This window comes from Ambystoma mexicanum, chromosome 11 (assembly GCF_040938575.1).
Source record: "Ambystoma mexicanum isolate Mex_15411 chromosome 11, UKY_AmexF1_1, whole genome shotgun sequence".
NCBI classification, from domain to species: Eukaryota; Metazoa; Chordata; class Amphibia; order Caudata; family Ambystomatidae; genus Ambystoma; species Ambystoma mexicanum.
In genome coordinates, this window is record NC_090934.1 from 740,508,488 (window position 1) to 740,535,031 (window position 26,544).

Genomic DNA, 26,544 nt, shown 5'->3' on the forward strand with positions numbered 1-26,544 from the left:
CTTCTCTAAGGAACTTTTAAGGCCCTTGCCATAGGGACATCCACTTGTAATCCCCAAGGCTCTGGAAACCACCAGAAGCGAGTGGAGAGGGTGTAAACTAAAATTACGTAATATTAATGTTCTTTCTATGTATTCTCGGCCCATGGAGTTTGTGGAAGTTGTGACACACAAGACACCTTGGCAAAAACCTTAGAATATGCATACAAGTCCCTATTTATTCACTTTGTTTTTCAGGACACTGGATACCAGTAACCCTGGAAGGCACTTGTAAGTTTCACATATTACCATTAAAGTACATTTTAATGCATTTGTGAGGTAATATTAAGAATGGTTGTTTTTCCAAAATGATGCCAAAAAAGGAATAATCTTTTCCAAAGTGCCCATTTGAGGATGTTTTTTTTTTTTGTTATTCCTATTCTACCATACAGCCGTCATCACCCACAAACTCAATCGTACAGTGTTTTTAGCTAGATCTTTCCTCAGTCTCTTTTGTTGGGTCCTGCAATTGATGTCACCGTCACTCAAGAATTCTGGCACTCACCTTCAAAAGATGGTCTTAAAAAGCACAGCAGGTATCTAGCAAAACTATTTTCCCCTAGAAATACCAGAGATTTAATTGGGGAAAAAAAATAATACAACTGTTTCTAGAGTGACATTGAAATTGTAATCTGGTGATGAGAAATAACTTGTTCTGTGCATATTAAACCATAAATAACATTTACCTTGCAAGTATTACGCTCAATTTCACGTTGAAGCTTTTCATTCTCTTCAAAATCTTTTTCTTTCTGCACCAAGCGCTTAATATGCTCTGGATATTCACTCACATCTAAAAACTCTATGGATGAATAAAAATACATAACTTAAAAAACTATTTAGACTAATATGGCACTGTTGTACTTTATTTACCATAACACTGCTGACAATTTCCTTTTGAATCTCGTGTAAAAATCACATAATGAAAAGTATACAAGGAATGGATTCACATTATTGAATTAAATCTTTTGCATTTTAAAGTGCCTTTTAAAATGTGGTATTTTTTTTTGTTTTATTATAAAGGCATAACCGAACTGCAGTTGCGCTCGTCATTTACTATTTAACCACTTCCAAGAATTGACTTTGCCCTGACCGCATGAATTTGGGGGTTTAGAGGTTTTGAAGCTGGGGGTATGGTCAAAGTCCATGCCCCAGGCACAGTGACCATGGGGGATATCCGCAGCAACTGGTTTGAGCCTGCCAAGGGAACACTCTAAACCAGGCAAAGTGGGCACTGCAAATATTAACAGGCCATTCCAATGTCCTCGTCCCGGTGGGCGGATTGTGTAAGAGGTTCCAAGGGAACTTTGACCATGCCCCAGGAAAACTAACTATTGGCCATTGCCATAATCCTTTCCAAGTAGCCACAGCAGGGCTCACAGTGGTGCATGGGTGAAGACCATCCCTGGGAAAAAGTGCCCACTGCATACACAGGGTGTCTAGGAGGGGCCTAGGGTATAGCCAAAGGTGCTGCCCCAAATAAAGCGTCCGCTGCCTTGGCACGGCCTAATCTTTTGCCTGGGTACCGGGCACAGAATGAGGCCATGCCCAGTTCACATTTACATATATTAGTGTAAATAATTTTAAAAAGGGAAATTATGGTTGGTTGAGTGAAGTTATGTATTTTAATCGCAGCATATGCAAAATTATAGAGTTTCCTCTATGTGATAGAATCCGTGAATTACATTGGTTTTAATGTTTTTTTAGGGGAACAAGGCAAGTAAAGGTAATAAATGGGACATGATTCAAAAAAGGGGAAGGCAACAGAAGAGGGTTTCGGTGTGTTCCTTGAAAATAAAACAAGACTGATGCTTGAACACTGATGAACATGCATAACTATGCCCAAACATCGAAGTAAAGACATGGGAAGCTTGAGAGCAAAACAAAAACACCAAATAGGTAAGTTTCCTAATGGAACCGTAACTCAACCAACACCATGCACTGCTCATGCCATCACAAATGAAATATACATACTGTGGCAGGTCAGAAGAAGGACCGTCGTGTTTCATTCATTACTTGACTTTTATTCAAAGTAAATAGAAACCAAACTGCTAACTACCCCTAAGCTATGGGAGTTCCCTACCTTAATACAAGCTAACTAGGGTGCTTGCCGATGAGTCCAAAACAAAGATCTGTCCCCTGTCCAAAGCTAAACTATTCTGTCCCTAACACTATAAATAGCAACTTAAGCACAGTAGAATGACTCACTTCTCCTGTGATCTACTTTTCAGCAGTGTCACTACAGTAACGTAATCGAAGATAGTTTCGAAAACCATTTAGACCACTTCATACAGTTCAGAAAGGATCTGGGTGATTTTTCCGTCGCGGAAAAGTCAGCGACAGAAAAGTCTGCATGAGAAACATGCGAACCACAAAAGGTTCGCACATTTCCCATGCGAATATGTATTCAAAACCCCTATATACCCACACCCCCACCCAAACCCACAACACTCCCCCACCCAGACTCCCAACATAAACAAACCCTTATTACCTTTTTTACACGCCGAGTCCCTGTAGCGCCAGTTCCCTTCAGTTTCTGTCTTGTGTCTCCTCTTCTGAGATTATTCTTTGCTTGCTCTTTATTTGGTACTCTGGGTACTTTTATAGTCAATGGGCCTCATGTCCTTGCCAGACCAGAAACAAGGGTCCCGGTAAGCTTACCAGCACCGTTGTATTTCCAGACCGGCATATTACAAGTCTGCCTGCCCGAGCCGCCATGCCAGACAGGTCTGACCCTGCTGGGCACAGTGGCCACGGTAGGCAGACCGGTCACAGAAGCAACGGTGCCGGTGCTTCCGTGTCCTATGGGACTCTATGGGAATGGGGACTTACATTTTACCGGCGCCTGACTTTCCGGGCTGCCAGGAGTTGTAATCTCCCACTGGCACCAGGAAGTGAAGCGCTGGTAAATATTTACAGGTCCGGCGGCAACCCGCCGGTAGCACCGGCAGGGTTACCGCCAGACCCTTGAAGTGGCAAAATGTTCACTGTTTCTCTTGACTGGGCCAGTCTTAATAGTCACAGAGACTGTTATACACTTTCCCCAAAAGACTCTCGTAGCCACTTCGTTTTACTTGGACAAGTATGAATGTTCCAGTAATGATTCTCTTCTGTTTCTACTTATTTAGTATTACTGGGACAAGTATGAGTGTAGCAGCAATGATTCTCACTTATTTCCTCTCCTTTAATATTACTGGGATTAGTAGGACGGTCCCAGTAATGATTCTTGCTCTTTTTCGACTCCTTCGTAATACTGAGACGAGTAGAAGAGTGCCAGTAATGATTCCCTTTGTTCTCCACTGGCCTTTCTTTCTTAACAATGTTGCCATATAACTTCCCACTCTCTTTCAGGAATATAGGATTGCACGCCTCACTGGGATGAGTATGATTATTATGCTTGTTATTTTCATCGTCCCTACCGGGTCTCATGCATTCCCAGTTACCTCCCTCACTTGGGGTTAGCGTCACCGGACCTGCGGTCAGGATGGGATGCTTCCTTCTATTCGTCACACGTAATTGCTTGGTATACTTTCCTGCCAGGGCTTCTTGTATTCACATACGCTTGTAGTTGCCTGGTTTACTCTCCTGCCAGGACTTCTTATATTTATATGTCTTTCTCTTTAATTCCACAGTTGCGTATACACTTTTTGGAATAGTATATCTCCTTGATGCATCATTCGATTTGGATTCCCCATCCATTCACATACCATGCATTCACATACTGATAGGGGTCTTATTCTTAATACACTTTCTTATTTTTCAATCAGTCTCTTTGCTTTCTCGCTTTCTGTAGCTTCAATTAGGATTCTTCGTATTTGGCATGGTTGTCGAATCGCCCCGGTGATGCACTGTGTTTGGGTTGACATACCGTTTGCGCTCAAGCAGCAAAGGTGTACCGCCTGCCTTCTTCTCTGCTCCAGTGACTCCCGCGGTTTCGCCTCAGCACACCTGCCTGGTGCAGGTTCCTGTAGGTAAAACACGACCTTCTTCGGTCGGCGAATGCCCAGGAGTCTCCTACTGGCTCCTAGCATGTCTGTGCCACATCTCGTCCTCGCAGCGTTTCTCTCCTACTTTGCTGGTGAGCTGCTCGGCTCCGCCACACCGGTTCATGCTTTCAAGATTCAGCAGCCTTGCAGAAGGGGAAGATTACTTCTCCCAAACAGCAGAAGCCTCTAAGACTTTGCCTTCCAACTTTAGATCTCCCGGCCACAGGCTTTAACTGAAAAAACCTAGAGCGCTCATTGAGCCTGTGACTCTTTAACGCTCTGCAATGCTCTTTCCCTCTTGCTCGTCCCAGTATTTGAGTGATTGTGGGAAAAGGAGTCCATTGTTGTCGGTTGATGAAGTTCACTTGAAAAATTATCCTCTGTAGTTCTGAATGGTAAATTAGCTCTATATGATAAATAATTAGAAATGGAAAAGGTGGTCTTGGAGCTTCCACATTATAGACCAGAGATGGGAGCTTGCTGTATAGGGTTTTGGGAAAGGTTTTCTCAATTCTTCCTAAAAGGGGGTGGAGATGGGTGGGAATAAGCCTGGAGCGATTTGGGTATAAAAGGATCATCTTCAAGGGCAAATGAGGGATACCATGTCTCATCCAATGAAGTCATGACATGTACCCGGAGGCTGTCTCCTCCCATGTGATCCTCCCTCATACAGCCGCCCCCAAGGTCAGGATCAGGTAACGGCTGTCGTCCCCTGACCACATGGGAGGAGGTTACAAACGGGAGATCAGTGAAGACTCCATTGGATTCATCACAATGTACCTTGCCAATCTTCAAAACTGCTCCAATAGACTGGTGCCAAATGAGTGGTGTTGAGACCAACTTTCTGATATTCAAAGACAATCCACGGGAGTAAAGAAGGCTGGACATTTTCTGCAAGTACCATCAAGCTCACTCCTCCGATATCACCACGCACAGCTAGTCGTCAAGGTACAGAAACTCATGTTTGTTTTTTGTCTTCAGAGATTGGCTGACACCACAGTTTTTCCTTTGGAAACAACTCAAGCTTGAGTCAGACCAAATGGATGGTTGCAAACTTGTAGTGTGTCTTACCCTCAATAAATCTTTAAAACTTGCACCACAAATGGTGAATTAAAATCTGGAAATAGGCATTCTTAAGGTCCGGAGACAGCAGCCAGTCCTGTAGCTCCAGAGAAGGAAGGATCTGCGCTAAAGTGGCTGTCGTATTTTTTTCTTCCAGAGGAGTTTAACAGCTTTACCAAAATAGGCCTGGTGGCTATCCTTTTTGGGGACCAGAAGTACCTAGGGTACCATCTTTGACACAGCCCAGAAGCTCCATTTTAGGAGGAGTCATGAAACCTCCTCTGAAAGGATGGATTTTAGAAGGGAATTGACGGAGGGAGGATTCTGGGGGTGCTTATTCAGGAACAGAGGCAGTAATCCTGGGCAATGTTCTGAAGCACCCAATGGTTAGGTGTTCCCATCGCTCGCTCCTGAAGGCAACACAAATTCCTTTATAGCACAGTCGAAGAATGGGAAATTCACAGCATTTTACTGGCTGGGGATTGAAACATGGTTAACGGGGTTTGCTTTCCCAACCCTGCACTTTTCCCTCTACAAAGTTGACAAGAGCAGAGCACCTAAGCTGTGGTTGGGCCTGAAGTTGCTGGTCCAACGTGTTGTACTGTGACCTTTTGAAAGGTTTAAGTTCTTAATCTGCAGTTAAAAGCAGAGGAAATAAATGAGGGGGTATTTGTGTAGACGTTCAACCTTAAACATCAACTGTGCGTTCAAACGTGCATTCTCATCTTGCTTGATCGCTCTACTGCCTTTGACACTGTCAACCATGCCATCCTCCTCAACCGTCTTCATGATAACCTGGGTATCACTGGTCAGGCTCGGGCGTGGCTGAGTTCTTTCCTCTCTGACAGACCCTCCCAGGTCCAACTTTGGTCCTTCCTCTCCGATATGTTTTTATCTACCTGTGGTGTCCCCCAGGGATCTAACCTCTCTCCCTGGCTGTTCAACCAATACCTGGCTCTCCTTGCCCAATTCATCGCTGCTCTCTGCCCCAATTTACAGTGCTATGCAGATGATACCCAGCTCATTTTCAGGCTACCCTCGGCCTCCTCCTCTCCTTCCCTCATCTCTGACTGTCTGCATTCCAGGTGTAGTGTGCCCCCAATGACCTCTGCCTTAATGCCAGTAAGACTGAGATTCTACTCATCCGCACACCCACTCCCTCCTTCCCTGCAGTTCTCTGGCCGGCCTCTCTTGGCCCTCTTCCTGCTCCCACCTGCAAGGCTAAAAACCTTGGGGTTATCTTCGACTCCACACTCTCCTTCTCTCCTTACATCTCTGACATCTCTAAGAAGTCACACTACCAGCTGCACCTCCTCAGAGATATTCTTCCTTTCCTCTCCTTCCCCTCAGAAGCTCACGGTCTCCAGAGCCCTGGTTCTCTCTAGGCTGTACTATTGTAACAGCCTCTATCTAAATCTGCCTGCCTCTACTCTCCGCCCTCAGCAACTTATCCAGAACAGGACTGCGAGACTTGTCCTTGACCTCAAGCACAGGGATTGTATCTCTCCAGGACTGAAATCTCTGCACTGGCTCCTAGTGGCTGCGAGGATTAAGTTCAAAACCCTCTGCATTGTCCACAACGCCTTCTGGGGCCTGGGGCCTAAATACCTTCAACTCTCTCCTCCTATATATCTTCCTTTACAAGCTCTTCTCTCATCTGCCCCCAACTCCCTCAGGGTCAGTCGCTTCTCCAAGAAACGAGTTGGGGGTAGATCTCTCTTCGGCAGGGGCCTCCCTCTGGAACAGCCTTCCTGCCTCCCTGAAACTTGAGGAGAACCATCTCCGGTTCCGGAAGCACCTCAAAACCTTCCTCTTTGCTTCTGCTTTCGCTCCTCCTCTCCCCTGATAAATTCCTGACAGAAACTGCACTGGTTACCTGGCAACTCTCTCTGATCTCGGGCCCAGGCCCCACCAGTTGTCCACCAGCACTGCCTCCCTGGCAACCCCTGCACCTGGGGACTGTTTTTCTGTATCCCTACAGTCCCCCTCACAGCACTTATGTCTGCACTTACCTTGCACTTGCCACCAGGTGGCCCTTTATTTATCTTATTTATTCTACTATCCCATGTGCTGCACCTTCCCCTCTCCCTTCCCCCTCGCACTCTCTCTTTCCCCCTTCCCATGGACTTGCGCAATCTGAATGACACCTGGCCTAGTAAGATCGTTGTCTGTCTTACCTTTATACCCCTTCCCTTGCCTCGTCGCGGCTTGAAACACTTGTGTATAGGCGCGTTATAAATGCCATATATCATATCAAAGACTGTGTTGCTGCACATGAAGTTACTTGCAAATCCAGTTCTTCATTCTGGGAATCTGAATATCTCTGCACATATGCAAGCTCCCGGAAAACATTTTAACATAGGAGAGAAAAACTAGCATGTACAAACATGAATTACCTTGCAACTTCTCTAGTAAGTTGTCCACGAGATCAAATGGCATGTTCAAAAGCAAACTTTTGGCCATCACAGGAAAACAAAAATGTCTGCATTCAAGAATTATACCTTTCCACTGCCCTGCTTCTGTGAGCCTTGTAACAAACTTCTTCGGTTCAGCCCTGTAACTGTTTTGAACCGAAAGAATTACATTTTAGATTAATTGCCATGGGGAATTATTGGGAAAGCCATGGCAGAGGCCCCTGCATCAGAAGTTTGTATGCTGAAAAACTTTAATGTGGGTTAAGTTAGGAGGAAGGTTGGCTCCCGGGAGAAAATCGCTGTTTGAGAAATGGTCTTCCAGACTGTTCTCATGGAAGATGGCTTCTGCCAGATTGAAATAATTGGCTCTGGCTCTATGAGGGCATCATTAAGGTAGTATATGTCTCGAGAGGCATCCTGTTGAAGGATCCTTGTAAGGGCTGTAACAGCAGAGGTATCAACAATGATTCAAAACCAAGTCCAAGTATTTTAGTTTCCTTATTCTTATCAATGTGAATATGGATTTAAAAGGTGTTTTCTGTAGCCTTTATGAGCATAGTTCTAAGTCCCTATCTTATATGGTCGGGGTGGTTGCCCCACTTAGATCAAACTGTCCCTCACAGTCTCTGGGATTTTACAGTGCACATGGCAACTTATTTCTTCAGCCATATTTGTATTCATTATTACAGGGTTCGTCAGGATGTTTTGTTAGGTTCTGCTGCAAGGCGCCACCACCTCAGCACCCATGGGTCATCTGACAGTGGTCAGACATCAGACACTTAAGCAACAGGTACACCCAGGGATTCTGGACCTCATCGCATATAAAAAGGCTGCTAAGGTCTATAAAATAGCGATCTACTTAGCCAAGAAGGAATCCTTTGATACCAGGATTATAGACGCCAAATCAGATAGCAGAGAATTATTTAAAATCTTAAAAGAACAGGCTCAAGCACCTAGATTCGCTCAAACAACTCTTAGGAAAGATGAGGCATGGTGTACAGAGATTCAATCCGCCTTATCTAACAAACTGGATAAAATTAGAGAGGGGATTGAGTTGAAGAAACTCAATCTACAGACCCAGGGTTTAGAAAATAGACCCTTGTCGCCTATCAAAAAACTGGAGAATCAAGCCGTGTCTAGCTTTCAGCCCATCTCAGAGCTAGACCTGTCTAAGGTAATCGCCAATTTAAAAAGTATGAGCTGTAAAGGAGATCCCTGCTCCTCTATTATCATCAAAGAGTGCTCTCCTGTTCTCATTCCAGCCTTAACCAAGTTTGTTAATGCCTCTCTTTTGTCGAATGAAGTTCCTGACAACATAAAAAAAAACATGGATCACTCCATTGTTAAAAAAAACCTAATCTCTGCCCCATTACCAACACTCCTTTCCTATTGAAGATCCTGGATAGAGTGGCCTATAATCAGATTGCCAGTTTTCTGGAACAAAACCAGATTTATCATAAATATCAATCAGGGTTTCGTCTGAATCACGGCACTGAGACAGCCCTGTTGGCACTTAAATCCCATCTCCTACAGAGGATGGATGGCGGTCATATTTCACTCCTCATGATTTTAGATTTGCCGGCTGCCTTTGACCTGGTGGACCATACCATACTGTCCACCAGGCTAAAGAAGTATGCCAATTTCTCGGATTAAGCAACAAATTGGGTCATCTCCTTTTTGAGAATTGACAAAACAGAGTGGCCAGCGATATTGCCGAAGCAGAACCGACCATTCTTACGTATGGGGTCCCTCAAGGAGCCTGCGTGTCGCCGTGTTTTTATAATATTTTCATGATTCCCTTTTTCCAGATGCTTGAGGAAGAGGGGATCACATTTGCAAATTATGCGGATGACACTCAATGTGTCATCCCCATTTCTGGATCCCATGCGGAAGACGAATTAAGAATTAATGAAATATAGAAAAGAATTCAGGATTGGATGGTAGTGAATGGCCTAGCCATCAATAGTTCCAAAACCGAGCTCTTACTCACCGGTTCAGAGGCCAAATTAGATAAGGTAGGACCTAGCTATAAATCATTTCTCATAGATAGCTGCCATATTGAGGTCATGAGTAAGGTGAAAACACACTGCATTTTCCTCGATAAAAATCTTACTTGTGCATTCATATTCAATCTGGTCTCATCGGCTTCATATTTTCTCAAATTGTTTCGCTGCCTTAGACTTTTTATATCAGAATCTAATGCCGAAACCCTGGCAAGAGCCATAACTGGCTCCAAGATTGACTATTGTTGTAGTCTACTGGTAGAGTTGCCACTATCGGATGTTCATCGGCTTCAGGTCATTCAGAATGGCGCAGTCAGGGTTGTGAAACGTCTATCTAGAAGAGACCATGTGTCGGAAGCTCGGCGCAGCCTACACTGGCTACCGGTGAAGGCTAGGATTGTGTTCAGGCTTCTCCTTATTACGCACAAATGCATACATGGAGTTATGCCACTTTACTTGAAAGAACTAGTCTCAGTAAAAAATAACATCCGATCTCTTCGATCGGATGAAACAAATACTTTGGCTATGCCACGCTTGAAAACTAAAAAATCCAGAGACTCAGCTTTCAGCTCGGCAGCTCCCCCTAAATGGAACGCGCTTGCAGCCACATTGAGGACCACTTCGTCCATGGACATTTTTAAAAAGGGGCTGAAAACCGCACTTTTTACATAAATTCTCTCTCCTGTAGGCCTGACCTTGATCCGTGCATGATTATTGAATATGAGCCTGTCTTGGATTTGGTCCCATCTTTTCTGTTTTCTGTATTGTTTGTGTGTTGTCGTTTTTAAGCGCCCTTAAGCCTTAGGGTACCTGGAGCGCTATATAAATGCTAAACATAAACAAACATTCTTTTAATGTCCCTGTCCAGGTAAGGCTTTCCCCAGACCCCACAATCTTTGGGCCATATTATTAGTATATTTATATAATGTATCTCTGGCCTTGGGCTGTCATCTGCACCACCATCTCTGTAGTAACAATTGGGTCAAGGTTCTCCACATCCCGCAACCACCTGGTTGGCGCTTCCCTCTTCTCATCCCCTCCTTCTATTGTACTCCCTCCTTTGAATTTCCCCATTTCTCCTCTGACCTTTCCTCATCTCTTTCTCTCTCAATGTTGGAAGGATCCTTATGAGAAGTCTGCTGCACAGGCAAAGAATGGCTTCTGCCATTCGCCGCCTTGCTCATAGCAAGAAAAAACCTTACCACCTGTCCTCTCAGCACAAGGATTGGCTGGCAGGGCAATCCTTTGGATTGTGGGGTCCTGTCCAAGGCACTACACATAGTGGTGATCAGCGTCGGACACCAATTGCTTGCCACAGACTTGACGGGGCTTGATTTGGATGATCATGTGCTGTTAAAAAAATGTAGTAGCTGCTCTGAATATCCACCTCAGACGCTCAGAAAAAAGAAACCGAAGTAAATGGGATTATAGGGTCACACACACACACACACACACACACTTATACCTTTTTGTGAAGGGAACCACTGATACAGTAACAGGGTCAGTGCGGAGTTGCACAATGCCCCCTGGTGGCTTAAAAAAGTTTTCTAGGCCAGTCTACCCTGGTGGTGTTTTTCAAAGGGATTCCAAACAGGCCAACCTATCATAATTTTGTGGCACTGGTCATTCATCAAAACTGTGCTGTTGCTACTATTCAACTTCTGAAGATACGATCAGAAGCAACAAAATACTTGATTGCAATGTTGTAAAATGTAACATTGAGAAACCTTCAACAAACTCCTTCTTTGGAATATTTGGCTCGAACTTGATCTGCACAACAAATATGACCCAACAATGAAAGCCTACAGAAAGGTTTGCTGCTAAACACTGGTAGATATGGGGACTTTGAGGAACCACAAAGCTAAACTTAAGTTTGCTTTGATCTACTAACTCCCCTGCTTTGATCTCATGGTTGTGCATGAGATATGAATAGAAGGGTTTGTGGGCAGCATTATTTAACTGATCAATAAGAAAAAAAATACTTACCGTTTGGTAATGTTCTGATGGAGATTCCTCCCACAGATTCTTCATGTTTGATATTCTATCGCCAGCACCAACTGACTTCAGAAATGTTTTCACTGCCAAGTGACATAGCACAGCTCCGCACAATGCCGTTTCGTATCCCACACCGGAAGTGGCATCAGGGCCGGCATATATGGAGCTGCCAAACCCCATGACCTTAGTATGACCTTTCTCCCTGGATCTCAGCTGATGAGGGACTGCAGAAAAGATAAGCTGTATGAGCCATCCACTAAGAGTTGCAGGATGGGATGCAATGATGAATCTGTTGGAGGAGCATCCATCAGAGAGATCATAACCAAGATGTAAGTTACTTTCTCTTCTAACAGATGTCTTCCTCCCATAAATTCCTTTTCTATGATGAACTGAGAAACAGCATGTCGATCTGGAGGAGGGCAGAGAGAGAAGGTAACACTTAAATCAGAAAGCTCTGGAAGACTGCTCGGACAAAGCGAGGGTCTTCCCCGACAATAATTCCAGGCAGTAATGCTTGGTAAACCTGTGTGTTTAAGGCCACGCAGACACTTGGCAAATGTTCTGAATAGGGACCCCAACCCACCCTCTGCAGGGCAGAGGTGGCAGCCAGGCCTCAGTGTGGATGGGCCCAGAGACCTTTCAGGCAAACTGATCATCTTTCCTGACATCCCTCATCCAAGGGATATAGTAGCTGAAGGTCCATATCAAATATCAAGTCCAGACAATGTAATCTCTCCTCTATCTTAGAAGGGTGTGGTGGAGGAAAAAACATAAGACGAGGGAGCTTCTGATGGTGATGAAAGTCAGACATCTTTAGGAATGAAGGACGGACTCACTCTCAAAGTCACCTCTTCTCCTTGGAAAACAAATGTAGGCAGGTTGAACAGATAATGCCAGGAATTCACTCACCCCTCTCAAGGAAGTGATTGCCACCAGTAAAAACACCTTAAGGGTGTGCAACCTTAAAGAACATGAATACAGGGGCCAAAAGATGCTCCCATAAGAAAGGTGACAACTAATTTAAAGTCCCCCCCAGGAAAAATAAACTGACATGGGGTGAACTGGTTGCACAACCCCACACAAATTGCATAACAGTGGCGAACGTGAAGAACAAGCCCTGTTTGGGGTCCTTTTAAAAACAAAAATTGTGGCCAGGCTCCTCTTCACAGCGCCAATCTGTAGGCCAGTCTGGTCCAAGGAGAGCAGAAAATCTAAAATGGAAGAAATAGGAAGGATAGAAAAAGGGGTATAGACCCTACTCCCAACAACAATCTGACAATGTATGCCATGTGCAGGCATAAATGGTGTTGGTGGTCTCCAAAAGAAAAGGAGAACATCCAGAACATCATCCAACAAGTTCCACTGCTTATATACATCAGCATCTTAGTAGCCAAGCATAAAAGGTCAGGCTGGTGAGGCTTTGAATGGAGGACCCGCCCTCCGAGGTAGAAGAGCAGGTCCGTCCTCACCAGGAGTCACCAGGTAGTGCAGATGGACAAGTCCAGAAGCTACAGGTATCTTTTCCTCCAGGACTAGTCCAGAGCAAACAGAATCAACATGGACCTGTACACCCACATTAGCCTGACAACTACCGTAATGAAAGGGATCAGTTAAAATGCATTGATGAGATTGAAGTTTAACTCTATTCTTAGTGCATCCCCCAGAGCTCCCCATCTAGAAAACTCTCAGGAGAAGAACACTCCCTTTTTGTTCAGAATGGGAGTGAGGAGGTCCTCTTGAGGTGTATCCCCAAAAATAGAAGATCTCATTCAAAACTTACTGACAGAGCTCCTACTCGTTGGAATCGGTGGTCCGCTATGATGTTCTCTATCTCAGCGAGCTGCAACGCCATCAGGAGCATAGCAATCTCCAGACCCTAGCACCGTAATCTCACCCCTTCTCTGCACAAGCCAATGGCCCTACACCCCGCCCCCTGCTTGTGGAGGTAGTGCATAATCACTGTGCTGTCCGTTAAGACCAGCACAGTTTTGGCCGTACAGAAGGGAGGAAAGAAATCAGGGACAGCCCGATAGCCTGCAGGTCTAGCAAATTATATGCTCCCAGCATCTGTCGGAGACCAAAGTCTGCTCGCTAAGATCTAAAAGCGAGCATTCCAGCCTTTCAGGGACAAGCCCATGACTGCTGTTAGTTGGGACCAGGGCTGCCAGACCATGCACCTCTCTGTAAATTGTCTCGCAGGTACCAACATAAGATCTAGAGACTCTTTGCCCAAGACCGGAACAAGGTATGCGCAACTGGACCTTCAGCCCAACCAGAATGCAGGAGTTTGTGAAGCCCAGTAGGTGCAGGAAAACACAGTCCGGAACCAGCTTCTGTGACTGAAAGCCTTGAACATGGAGGATGTTAGTCTTGCAATCTTTGGAAAGAACATCCAGAACAGCCAGTGTTCCAAGACCCCTCCAATGAATGGGAGGGACTCAGATGGCACAACATGGCACTTCTCAGAGTTCAGGTAAAAGCTCAACCTGTGCAAAAGGCTGGATGATCTATTACAGATATTCCATCATCTGTCTGGAGTGGGGGCTCAGATGAGCCAATCGCCCAGGTAGGGAAACACATGCATATTTTCCCTCATAAGGCGAGCCACCAAAACAAGCATGGTGAAGACCCTGGGTGCAGAGTAAAAAAACAACGGCAACATCTTGGGTACTCTCTGTGCTTTTGATTGATTGGCACATGGAAGTGGGTGTCCTATAGAACCAGAGGAAGCAGAAATTCCTGCGGTGCGAGGGCCTAAAGGATCTGGACAAAAGTGACCATCTTGAACTTGTCCATTTGCAGGTACAAGATCAAAAGCCTCAGATCAAGATAAGGCTCCCAGCCAGAAAGAAAAGAACACCTTGCCTTGTTTTGAGTAGGGCACCTGTTCTATGGAACCCTTCTACAGGATATGAAGTACCTTATCCAGTAGGAGAGAGGCAGAATGGAGCAATGATATGGGAGGGTGGTCGGTCGGTGGGCATTCGACCAACGGGAGGCAGTAACCCTACATCCCAACCACTAAGCCCCAAACACTGGAAGTGATGCAACGCTACAACTCGACAAATAGGGCTATCCTTCCGCCCAACTGGGTGAAATGAGCAAAGTCTCCTTCACAGAGGGGTTGCACTAGGAGCCGCAATGGGGGCAGGTGTGGAGGCAAAGCCATCTCTCTGTGAACCATAGCCTCTACCCGGCGGGTGGACAAAAAATGCTGTTTGCATGGCGGCGCCTGGCCATTACCACAGTGTGCATATGAGGTTAAGGGAAAAAAGCCACTTCCCTTCTGAGTAGATTAATATATTACTTGCCTCTCAATATAGTTTTCTCAGATGGAGGTTTCTCGCACAGATTCCTCATTTACGATATATCCCTATCCCAGCGCAGTTTTCCTCTGGAAACCTTTCAACCGCCAGAGGGGCAGCGAGGCTCTACGTCAGCTCTGTCTGACCCATCTACGTGCCCCACGTGGGGAGGGAGGGAAGGGGAGAGTTAATATAATCATGCAACTGCTTTGAAAATGATACTGTGTTTGTATTGTTTAATTGAAAAATAAAAAATAAATTTAATTTAAAAAAAATAATAATCTACGTGCCCCGCGCCAGATATGACATTGGGGCCAGGATATATATCGGAGCTGCAGCGCGTGACCTCCATTCCACCGTTTCCTTAGCACTCGCTGAAGGCCCATAGAACGATGGTGTACTAGCTTCCTTCAAAGAGGGGCAGGTAGGAAGGGCCCTCAGAAAGAACATTACTAAGAGTTAAGTCATTTGTTCTTCTAACGGAGTCATCTAAGATAGACTCCAAAAACAGTACATAGATCTGTAGGAGGGAGGATGCAAGAACACCATCAAGACCAGCAAATGCTGGAGGACTGCCCTACCAAAACCAGCATCCTCACCCACAAGGCAATCCAAGCAGTAATGATTAGCAAACGTGTGCAAAGATGCCCATATGCCCACCTGGCAAAAATCCAGGAGAGGGACAAAGGTGGAAGCTGGTAGAATAAGCTCCGATACCCTCAGACACATCCTTCAATGAGATTGTAGCATTCCGAGATGCAGAGAATGATCCACCTGTACAGGGTCTGTTTGGTCACAGCTGTGCCAGCACCAGTACCATTATAACCAACAAAAAGCTTGTCATCTTTCCTAGCCTCTCTACGTAACAGGTCTAGTCGATATAAAACGTTCCTCTGCCTTGGAAGGCAGAGGCTTAGGAAATAAAACACAGGAAGATAGATCTTCTGGGAGAGATGAAAATCCGAGACCACATTTGGAGGAAAGGAGGATCTCTCTCTCTCGATATCACCTTCTCTTTGAAAAAAACAAATAGGGGTGTAAAACAGTCAATGCCTGGAGCTCACTTACCCATGTCACGGAAGTGATGGCAACCAGGAAAATCAGTGAGCAATCTAATATAACAGGAATTAAGTGGTTGAAATGGAGCGCTCATAAGAAATGCAAAACCAAATTCAAATCCCACACCGGAACCACAACTTGGAGGGGAGGAAAATGGTTCCACAAACCCCGCAAGAACTGCACAACAGTGTGGATTGTGAAAAGCAAGCCCTGTTCTGGGGACCTCTTGAACAGTGAAATAGCAGCAACGTAACCCTTCAAAATGCCAATCTGCAGGCACGCTTGGACCAAGGAAAGCAAAAATTCCAACTCGGTGGACAGAGGACAGGATAAAGGATCCAGGTCCCTCTCCCGGCAACAAATCGAAAACTTACACCACTGGAAGGCATACATGGATTTCGTAGCAGGCCTCCAAGCTTAAAGGAGCACATTGAGGTTGTCATCCGACAAGTCCCACTCCTTGCATCTCAGCCTCTCAGTAGCCAAGCATGAAGGTTCAGGTTGCTGAGGATCGGGTGGAGGATCCCGCCTATCAGATTGGGGGAGCGAGTCTACTCACCTGGGGAGGCGCCACGGAGAGCAGATGGACATTTCCAGCAACTGTAAATACCACGTTATCTAGGTCCAGTCTGGAGCGATCAGGATCAACGTGGATCCAAACAGGACCAATCTCCTAAGAACCAGCGGAAGGACAGGGATCGGCAGAGAGTGCATTAAGGGGGTAAAAAGTCCACTTGGTCAGTGCAACCCCGCAGAGCTCATTGACGAGAAAATACCCTGTAGCAGAACAACTTGCACTTCCGGTTGGCACTGCAACTGCAGGGGTCCACCTGCAGAGTCCCCAAAAAGGTTATGATCTCCTCCAGAACTTCCTGACAGAGCTCCCACTTGTGGCAGGCCACATCCGTCTGCTCAAGACCTCCGCTTTGACATTGTCTCATCTGGCCAGATGAGCCACCATCAGAGCCTAGAACCAGTGTCGCATTGCTGGTCTGCACAGAGGCAAGAACTTCACACTACCTTGTTTGAGGTAGTGCATGGCCACTGTGTTTTCCTTCTGGTTCAGCACAGTCTTGAGTTTCAGAGAGGGGAGGAAAGCAATCAAGGCCAGCCTGTTTGCCCTCAACTTCAGTAAGTTGACGTGTTCCTGAGACTCTGCTGGAGACCACAGTCCGCTCACCGCTGTGTGGACGGTGAGTGCCCCAGCCACTCCGATGTGTCCGTGACTGTCATCTGTGGCACACCACATGAGATCCTGAGCCACATGTTGGACCTTCTACAGGTCTCGAACACGTGGCCCTGTAACTGCAACTGTTGGCAATGGAGAAGCCACTGAAACCATCTCAAGAGCAGCCTCGCTTCCGGCACCACAAGGATGCAGGAGGCCATGAAACCCAGAAGGCACGTGAAAGTCGAAGCATTATTCCTGTGCTTTGAGGACAGTGACAATCTGAAAGATCGTCGCCACTCAATCCTCTGGCAGGAAAGCCCTGCACAGGCGAGTGTCCAAGAATGCCCCGATAAATCTGAGAAACTGGGACAGCGAATTCAGAGACTTTTTAAAGTTTAAGGAAAAGCCCATGATGTGCAAAAGAGTGCATCTGTGGAGTAGGTGCTCCGACACTAGATTAGGGGAGCAACCTTGGGCATACCAGTCATCGAAGTAGTGAAAGATATGAATGCCTTCCCCTTTCTGAGGCGAGCCGCTACCACTGCCAGCAGCTTGGTGAAAACCCAGGGAGCCAAGAAAAGAGAACAGCAGAACCTTGAACTGATAATGGTGTTGGCCCACTATGAACCTCAGGTACTTCCTATACAGTTGATGAATCGGCACATGGAAGTAGGCATCCTGAAGGTCCAGGGAAACCAACCAGTCCTGCAAATCAAGGGCTTGTTGAATCTGGGCTAGAGTAATCATCTTGAACTTGTCATTACGTAAGAACAAGTTGAGCACGTTCTGAGCACAGAACCAGCTTGATCACGCTTTTCGGCAGAATTTGACGGAACTCCTAACGAAGGACGTGGCCTGGAGACAAGGAGGTAGCCAGAGGACTGTGGTTGTGTAGAAACATGCGGCAATAGCCCTGACTGATTGGGTGGGGGGTGGAGAGAGAGGGGGAGGGGAGGGAGGTTCACCAGCGGCCATGCAGTGAAGACGTGTCTTCAACTACTCCTGCACGATACTGAACAGATCCGGCAAGAAAAGTAATTTATGAAACGTTAGAGGAGACAGCATAGCATAACTTGCTGTACAAACCGCTAATGCTGATGAGGGAGAAACACCACACTGCTTCACTGTACTTGACCGGAGTAGGAGAGGAGGAAGCAAGATGGCGGCGAGTGCTCCATAGGAGGTGTGGGGCTGGGGCGGGAGCCCTGTCATCAGTGGACCGGCGTGCAGGGATCAGGAGGCTGATTACCTACTACCCTATAGCACGGCATGACATTGGACTCCCAGATCCCTGTGGGCAATGGCAACTGCATCGTGCCACTGTGGCTTCTCCCACAGGAGCGAAGGAACGAGTTAGTATTAAGTGACCAGAAAACTGCGCAGCTGCTGCCGGGGCAAAAGAAAAGTATCAGGCTTCAGAACAGCTGCTAATTATCACGCTCTCTGCAAGGGGAATTACCATAAGCCTCCCCAGCACAGAGTGTGTGCCAGGCCAGGGCGGATAGGTGTTACAAAGGTACATAATTGAACAAGAAGCGAATCATAAAGGGCAATTGAGGAGAAAGGGCAATTGTGTAGCCAACAACCACCGGCTGGAATTTAACAAATGCAGAGGCAATGTGCAAGAACACTCTAGAAGATAGCAGCAAGTAAAAGGTTTGATTTGAGAACTTTGGGTATAATCACAATGTGGAGTCAACAGCGCCGCAGCAGTAACAGACAAGCGTCCACAGCACCCAGCAAAGAGCAGGAACTCCAAAGTGTGAGCAGCCTCGCTAATTGAAGGTAATAAACGCTAACAAACTGGACAAAAAGGAACCAAAGGTTCACAGCAGTGGCATCACGGACAAGAAAGTATGTGAGGCTCCAAGACAAGCGCGGAGGCAACCAGAAAGTGCATTTTAAGTGTTGAAAGGATGTGAAGTTCTGGGACATGTAACAGGTTCATTTGTATCTGGGATTGACAGGCGAAACCCCTCTAACACATGTTAAGATGTGTGTGTTACACATTAGACTGTGGGAGATACAGGCCATAGTGATCCCGATTGCACGAGATGGCAAGATTGGAAGGGTATAACTGTCAACAATACTGTGCTCTGTGGGTTACACCAGGATTCACTGTAGAACGAGCACACCAATCCCGGACCAATAAACCTCTGCTTGGAGTGCCTCCGAGACCAATAATAGCCAAAATAATGAACTACAAAGACAGAGAAAAGATACTGTAACTTTCAAAAACCGGAGGAATAGTACAGAGAGCATCAGCTAAGCTGGCAGTCTATTCTAACTATACTCTCCAAGTACAGAAACGTAGAGCCCAATTTGGCCTCAAGAAAGAAAGACTGAGGAAAGCTGGCCTGATATACATGTTCATTTACCCTGCGTGACTAAAGATTCTCTACAACAGCCGGTCGCTTTTCTTTGAAAGCCCAGAGGAAGCACAAGATTAGATGGACAGTGTGTGGCTGGCATCACCTGAGACAGACTGAAAAAGTGACCATGACATGAATAACGTTAGGACCCCCCTCGGCAAGTCTTTTCAGTTGGTGGAGTGTTAAGAGTTTGATGTAGAGGACCAAGAACCAAGGATAGCAAGGATACATAATTTGACTGATATTTTCTGGGACCATTGTACTCACACATGCAATGCTACACTGAAGTTGCTTTTCAGAAAATGTGCACAACAAGCAGGAATGAAGGCAGAAGATAACATCGTCCTTGGGAGAAGAGAGGAAACTTGCTTTGGCAGCCCTCTATCTCCTTTTCTATTTTTTCAGGGTACTAGTTGTACAGTACCCACCCATTGTGCAACAAACACCCGGTTGCGATACTCGGTGGGGTGGGAGCGAAAACGAGCATGCCTGAGCATGCGTAGCACAGCTAGGCGTTTGTTGGGGAAGAGACTGTTGGGCGGGGTGGGGGTGTTTGAGGGGAGTTAGCTAATGTTGTAATATGGCCTTTTCTAAACACAGAATGTCCCAGTAACAGCACACATCTGCAAAAATAAGTTCAGATCTGTCTTAACTACGTAAAGAGACACAGAACATTAACATACCTATGTAGGAACAAGATAGACATAGCACTGCTGCAAGAGACATCTCACCAAGGAAAGGCAAGACACACTTGTGCAGAAATGGGTCGGACAGGTGGTGGGATCCTCCTACTCAGCATATGCCAGAGGAGTTCTCATATGGATAGCTCTGTTAGTACCTCTGAACATTCTCCAGACCAAACTAGATGAGGGCAGAATGTCTCTAGTATATGGTATTCTAGAAAATAGAGAGATGTATTGTTAGTACTTATGCCCCCAACCTGGATGCCACATCCTTTTGTAGATTATACACAAGAATTAGTCCTTACAGAAGCAGTATCCTATTATGGAGGAGATTTCAACTGTACGTTGGACCCCTACAGTAGATAGATTGGATGACAGGTTTAGATGGATGGCCCCACTGGCAAAAGTACTGCACACCCTGCTCCAATCTTTTGAGTTAGCAGACGTTTGAAGGGCCCTTCACCCTAACACACAAGATTATTCTCACTACTCTACCCCACACAAGGTTGGACTATTTTTTCACAGGGACAGACCACATTGGTGAATTCAAGGAGGTAGAATACAAGGCAAGGGTCTTTTCGGATTAAGATCAATTAGCTCTAAAATAGCAGGTGGCTCCCCCTCGACCAGCAATACCAATCTGGAAACTAAGAAGTGAGACTTTACAAGATACAGTATTTAAGGTCCACATACACAAACACATAGAAGAATACTTCACACTGAATAAGGGTACTGTACAATCAGCAGGCACATTATGGGAAGCATTTAAAGTGATGACCAGGCGTGAGGCGATTGCCAAATCAGAAGGCATACAGGCAGTAATCGCCACAGAGTTAAGCAAACTGGAAAAAGAGCTGGCAGGCGACAAAAAAAAAATGGAGCTGAGGCAAAATTGCTCATTACAATGGGACAGGTTGGGTAAATTCAACTACACGAAATACATAGGAAAAGTACATGCAGAGGGGGACAAGCCAGGCAGACATCTGCATGGCTATATAAGAAAGAAAACAGGAAAACCATAATATGCTTGGTGCAGGGCAGGGATGGCCTCCTTTGCAATACACAAGCAGAGGTAAATGGCACGTTCTACGAATATTACAGAGCCCTATATAAGGATGCAAGCACAACACGGTACACACACATCCAAGAGGCACTAGACGTTATTCAACTGCCGCACCTTAAAGCAAATGAAGGGAATAGTTTCTTACCTGTAACTCCATTTCTCCAGCATTGGTATCTTTCATGGATTCACATGCTTAGAATATTCCCCGTCGTCAGACTGGGAACCCTCAGTACACTTATAAAGCCGTTTTCCATAGGAAAAAAACTTGACACCTTTGTGTCCTATCCACGTCGTTTTGGGCTGCTTACGCATGCCCCAATAGGATGTAGCGGTATAAATGCCCCGCCCCCGCAGCTCCCTTCAGATTTTAACCCCTCCAAAGTAGCATGGGGGGGAATACAAACATGTACATTGCATTCTGGGGAGGCCGGCGGGCGCATGTGAATCCATGAAAGATACCAATGCTGGAGAAATGGAGTTACAGGTAAGAAACTATTCCCTTCTCCAGCATTGGATCTTTCATGGATTCACATGCTTAGAATAAATTGTACAGCAGTAACCCTGATATGGCGGTGTGAATGCAATCCAACATTACCATAAGCATGCCCCTGAACAGGGCTTACCTCACTGAAACAGATGGCGCAAGACTGCTCGTCCCATCTGCACATCGTCCGCATGTTGCTGTTCGAGGCAATAGGGTGGGTAAACGTGTGTGGCACCGGGGACCAGGACGCCACTTGGCAAATGTCCATCAGTGGAATCCCTGCCCACAGCGCTGCCGAAGACGAAGTTGAACTCGTGGAATGAGCTCTCGGGCGTCCTTCTAGCGGCTTCCCCGCCTTGGAGTGACGAAAGCAATCGTCGACGAGACCCATTGAGCTAGTCCTTGTTTTGAGATTGCCTTTCCTCTCGTCGACGGACCATAAGCCACAAACAGTTGCTGCGTAGTCCTGACTTGCCGAGTCCGATGAAGGTAACATTTTAGAGCTCTCTTCACGTCCAAAGTATGGAGGGCCTTTTCCGCAGCCGATGAAGGAGTCACGAAAAAGGTAGGTAGAACAATTGACAAATGTTTATGATAAATAGTAGGAACCTTTGGAATAAAATGAGGATTAGTCGCCAGCACTACTTTGTCCTTAAAGAACCTCAAGTACGGCGGATCTATGACTTCTATGCTTGCATCTCCGAGAGCCGTCGTACTGACGTGATAGCTATTAGAAAAGCCAACTTCCACGATAAGAACTTCATAGACGAGGAAGCCATCGGTTCAAAGGGAGCTTTCATTAGCCCCGCAAACACCAAGTTAAGACTCCAGGTCGGTGGAAAGCGTTTAATCGGTGGAAATGTACGGAATAAACCCTTCATGAAATGCTTTATCGGCCTATCACTAAACAAGGGAGACGACTGTCTTCTCCGCGTGAATCTTGAAATGGCTACTAGGATAACCCGCTCTTCGTCAAATGCAGCAAATATGGTAGAAGCTCTACCGGTGTTATATTCAGGGGCTGTAATCCCGGCTCATTTTGACACCACACACAGAATCTCCTCCACTTGCATGCATACGAAGTGTTTGTGGAAGGAGCCTGTGCGGCCTGCAGGATTCTCCGGCAATCCGACGAAATACTCAGGGTACCAAACTCCGAGAAGTCAGGAGCCAAGCTGTGAGGTTGAGACTGTCCGGGTCGTGGTGCCACACTGTTTCCTTGTCCTGGGACAGGAGGTTCGGGACTTCCCGAAATGTTATCGGCTGCACTATTGACAGTTGTAGCAGGTCGGAGAACCACGCTTGTCTCGGCCAATACGGAGCCACTAGGATTACTCGACACCTGTATCTGCGACTCCATTGCAGGGTCCTCCGTATGAGAGGAAACGGGGGAAAGGCGTACAGAAACTTGTCCGTCCACGGGAAGGAGAACGGTTCCCCCAGCGAGCCCATCTGTGGCCACCTGCTGGCGTACAGTTCGCACTTTTTGATTTCCTTTGTTGCAAAGAGATCCAGAAGAGGCTGCCCCTACTTTCTGAAGATCTTCGACAACTGAAGACTGTCTAGCTCCCATTCGTGTATTTGGTCCATTTCCCTGCTGAGGGAATCCGCTTGCTTGTTCCTTACTCGAGGGAAATGGTGAGCTACGATGGTTATATCGTGTTTCAGAGCCCATTGCCATACTTTCTGAGCCTCGGTAGAAAGGGTTCTGGACCGAGTACCTCCTTGTTTTCTCAAGTAAAACATTGTTGTCGTGTTGTCTGTCAATATTCTCACTACCGAGCCCTTTATGTGCGGTAGAAAGGCTTTCAGGGCCCAACGCACTGCCCTCAACTCCAGTATGTGGATATGCAGGAGCGATTCCCCTGGCAACCACCGACCTTGTGTTTGGGCAGTGCCCATATGTGCATCCCAACCCGTCAGCAACGCGTCTGTCACTATGGGCATGTGGAATTCCGGTTCTTGCAGGGGTACCCCCCTGGATAGGTTCTGGAAGCCCTGCCACCATCGAAGAGCCTGTTTTCAACGACCAGCTTGTCCGACCAGAGGCCCTGGGTCTGGGTCCATCTGTTAGGGAGAATTCTCTGTTAAGGCTAATTTCCAAAACCTAGTGAGTCCCCCAGCAGCTTGATTTTTGGGGTTTATTTTTTTTCTCCTGCTAAGAGTGAGACTCATTTTCTCCCACTCTTAGGTATGATTTAAGAATGTCCTTTGACTTTGTAATGTGTTTTATGGGCTATGGGGTCTTTTACTCCATAGGGTTTCACGTGTTTTTGGTAAGGGTGTTACACAGCACCCTCAGTGCAGTAACACAGGGGTGTCATAGTGACCCCCAAACATAGACTCCATACCCTGGGACGGACAACTGTCTCCCAGGGCATGTAAAGTCACCATTCACTTTGCTAGTCTTAAATTGTGAACAGAACCAATACAAACCATCATATTGTGGAAGTACTGGTAGGGGTAATTAGATTGCCCCTGGGTCTGTTTTTCAAGGGGGCACTGTGCAGTCCCCACTCGTCGAGTTTCTGGCTGGTGGCAGTGGTTACCACGCGAAATATTCCACCGGAATATTTCCTATGGGATTTTCCCATTCATTTTAAACGCACCACTTTTTTGGTGCAATGTTAAAGATACCGCCGGGTTATTTATTTAATATCTATTCCCCGGTTGGGTCTTTTTGCCAGGACTCGGTTTTAAAATGGCGTTTGTGTTCGCCTCTGTAACTCCAACCCAAGTTGAGCCCTTTGTTCCACTTTTGGCGGGCTTCTACACAGAAGCCTCCAAAAGTGGTGCCACTCTGTCTGGGTCTACAGGATGTGTGGGAGGGGGGAGGGGGAATAGGCACTCTGGACTGAGTTGCCTTGGCAACTCAAGTCGCACTCTTGTGTGATTGGCCCAGTGGTGAGCCGCCTGGCTCACCACTTAGCATGTTTGAGTGACAGCTAGGACTGATGAATGGGGGTTTGCTGCATAAAAGCAGGGCTTTGGGGACTGGAACTTCAAAAGTCGCCACAGGACCTAAAGAATCCGAAGAGGGAGAAGCTGAGCCAACCTACAACGACAAAACCACCGGTGGAGCCCTGCTGAACCGACTCACCACTTCCCAACGACAGAGAAGATCTTCACCCTGGAGAGTCTTCCTTTGAGCTGGTGGGGTTAACCAGTTCGCCCTCTTTTCGCCTTCCTGGATCGTCTCGTGGTCGAATCGCCCGTGCCAAGCACCCCGGCTGCCGGATAGCCACGCTTCACCACTACTGCAAATAAAAGGGTAGTACCTTTTAACCGGGAAACTCTGCGGCTGGTTTCTTCCCTGGCAGTGCAACGCCCACCAGCTTTCCTCCACGTCGAGATCTTCTCTTCCCCTGGACGAAGCACCGACTTGCACCCGCTGCCAGGAACAACTGCCCCCGCTGGAGCATTCTCACCATTTCAGGTACTGTGTCCCGCTTGGTCTCCCTTGCAACAGACTGTTCAAGGTGTCCCGTAAATCCTTGACTCTCTATCCTGGGGTGACCTGGGACCTGTTAACTAACTTCTCTGAACTGATCCAACTCCTTTTTGAACTATCTGCAAAGACTTTTAAAGTGTACTTCAACTGTGTGATCTTGGGCACATTCTGCGTTGTTCTCTCCAAGAGTGGGCCTGGCCTATGAACTTTTTGCTCTACAGTAGACCCTGCCTTTCTTGTCTTGCTGTGGTTCTTTTAAAAGTGTTGGTATTGTGTGCTTTACTATTTCTGCCTTTTCTCTCCCTTTTTAAATAATTATTGGAGTGCCATCTTGGTTAAGCGCTAACCTCTGTGTTGATAATGAGTGGTGTTCTTTTCCTAAGACTTGTCGAATAATTAATTAGGGAGGTGTATATATTTCTAGTGACTGTTTGAACTTGCTTGACATATTAGTGCCAGTGTATTTTTACAAGTGTGTTTTAAATAAATAATTATATACTTTTATACCAAAGCTCTGGTCAGTGTTGGCTTGTGCTACTGTATTTTTGTACCTAATGTGTATACTCTATATACTGCCTAACTCTTCTTGAGAGAAGTCTGACTGCTCAGCCACAGCTACCAGGTAAATCTGGGTGGTGCAGACTGCTACCAATTGGGTTTACTGCCAACACCTGTAGTCTTAAACTTTTTGCAGTGGTCCCTAAGGGAACTGCACAGGTTTCTGCCCAACACTCCCCCTGGATAGGTTCTGGAAGACCTGCCACCATCGAAGAGCTCGTAGTCGACGATCAGCTTTTCCGACCAGGCCCTGGGTCTGGGTCCATCGGTCCGCCAAGAACTCTTGAATTGGCCTCATGAAAAGGCGGCAGTTGTTCACCAAAGGGATGCACGACGCCATAGCGCCCAGTATCGACATATATCTCCTCACCGATACTTTGGTGTTGATCCTCCACTGATTTGCTAGCAGATTGAGTTTGTGGATTCTGTTGACTGATGGTCTTACCAACCCTGACTGGGTTTCGAACTGTGCACCTAAGAACACTAAGCTTCTCGACGGAGTCAACAAGGACTTCTTGAAGTTTACTGCAAATCCCAGCCGCCGTAAAAGCTGCATGGTGGCCTGTAAACTTCCTTGAGTTGCCATAGGGGAGGATCCCCTCACCAACCAGTCGTCGAGATACAGGTACACGTGATGGCCTTGCTTTCTCAACCATGCTGCAACTGGAGCTAAACATTTCGTGAACGTCCTGGGGGAGGATTTTAGTCCAAAAGGAAGCACTGTGAACTGGTAGTGAGTCCGCCCGACCACAAATCTTAGGAACTTTCTGTGTCGTTGACGCATTGGCATGTGGAAGTACGCGTCTTGAAGGTCCAGCAACGCCAGAAAGTCCCCTTCTTGAATAGATCGGATCACTTCCTGAAGTGTGAGTATCATGAATTTTAGGCTTTTCAAAGTTTTGTTG

The 26,544-nt window shown here is 46.4% G+C and overlaps 1 protein-coding gene across 3 annotated transcripts in view; it reads right to left on the reverse strand.

Moving 5' to 3' along the window:
* USP47 (ubiquitin specific peptidase 47) overlaps window positions 1-26,544 on the reverse strand; it is a 2,970,466-nt gene that overhangs the window by 1,389,337 nt on the left and 1,554,585 nt on the right. For all 3 annotated transcript variants that reach the window (XM_069623643.1, XM_069623644.1, XM_069623642.1), the window contains one exon: window positions 723-835. In XM_069623643.1, coding sequence (XP_069479744.1) covers window positions 723-835 — 113 coding nt within the window. The remainder of the gene's footprint in view (window positions 1-722; window positions 836-26,544) is intronic.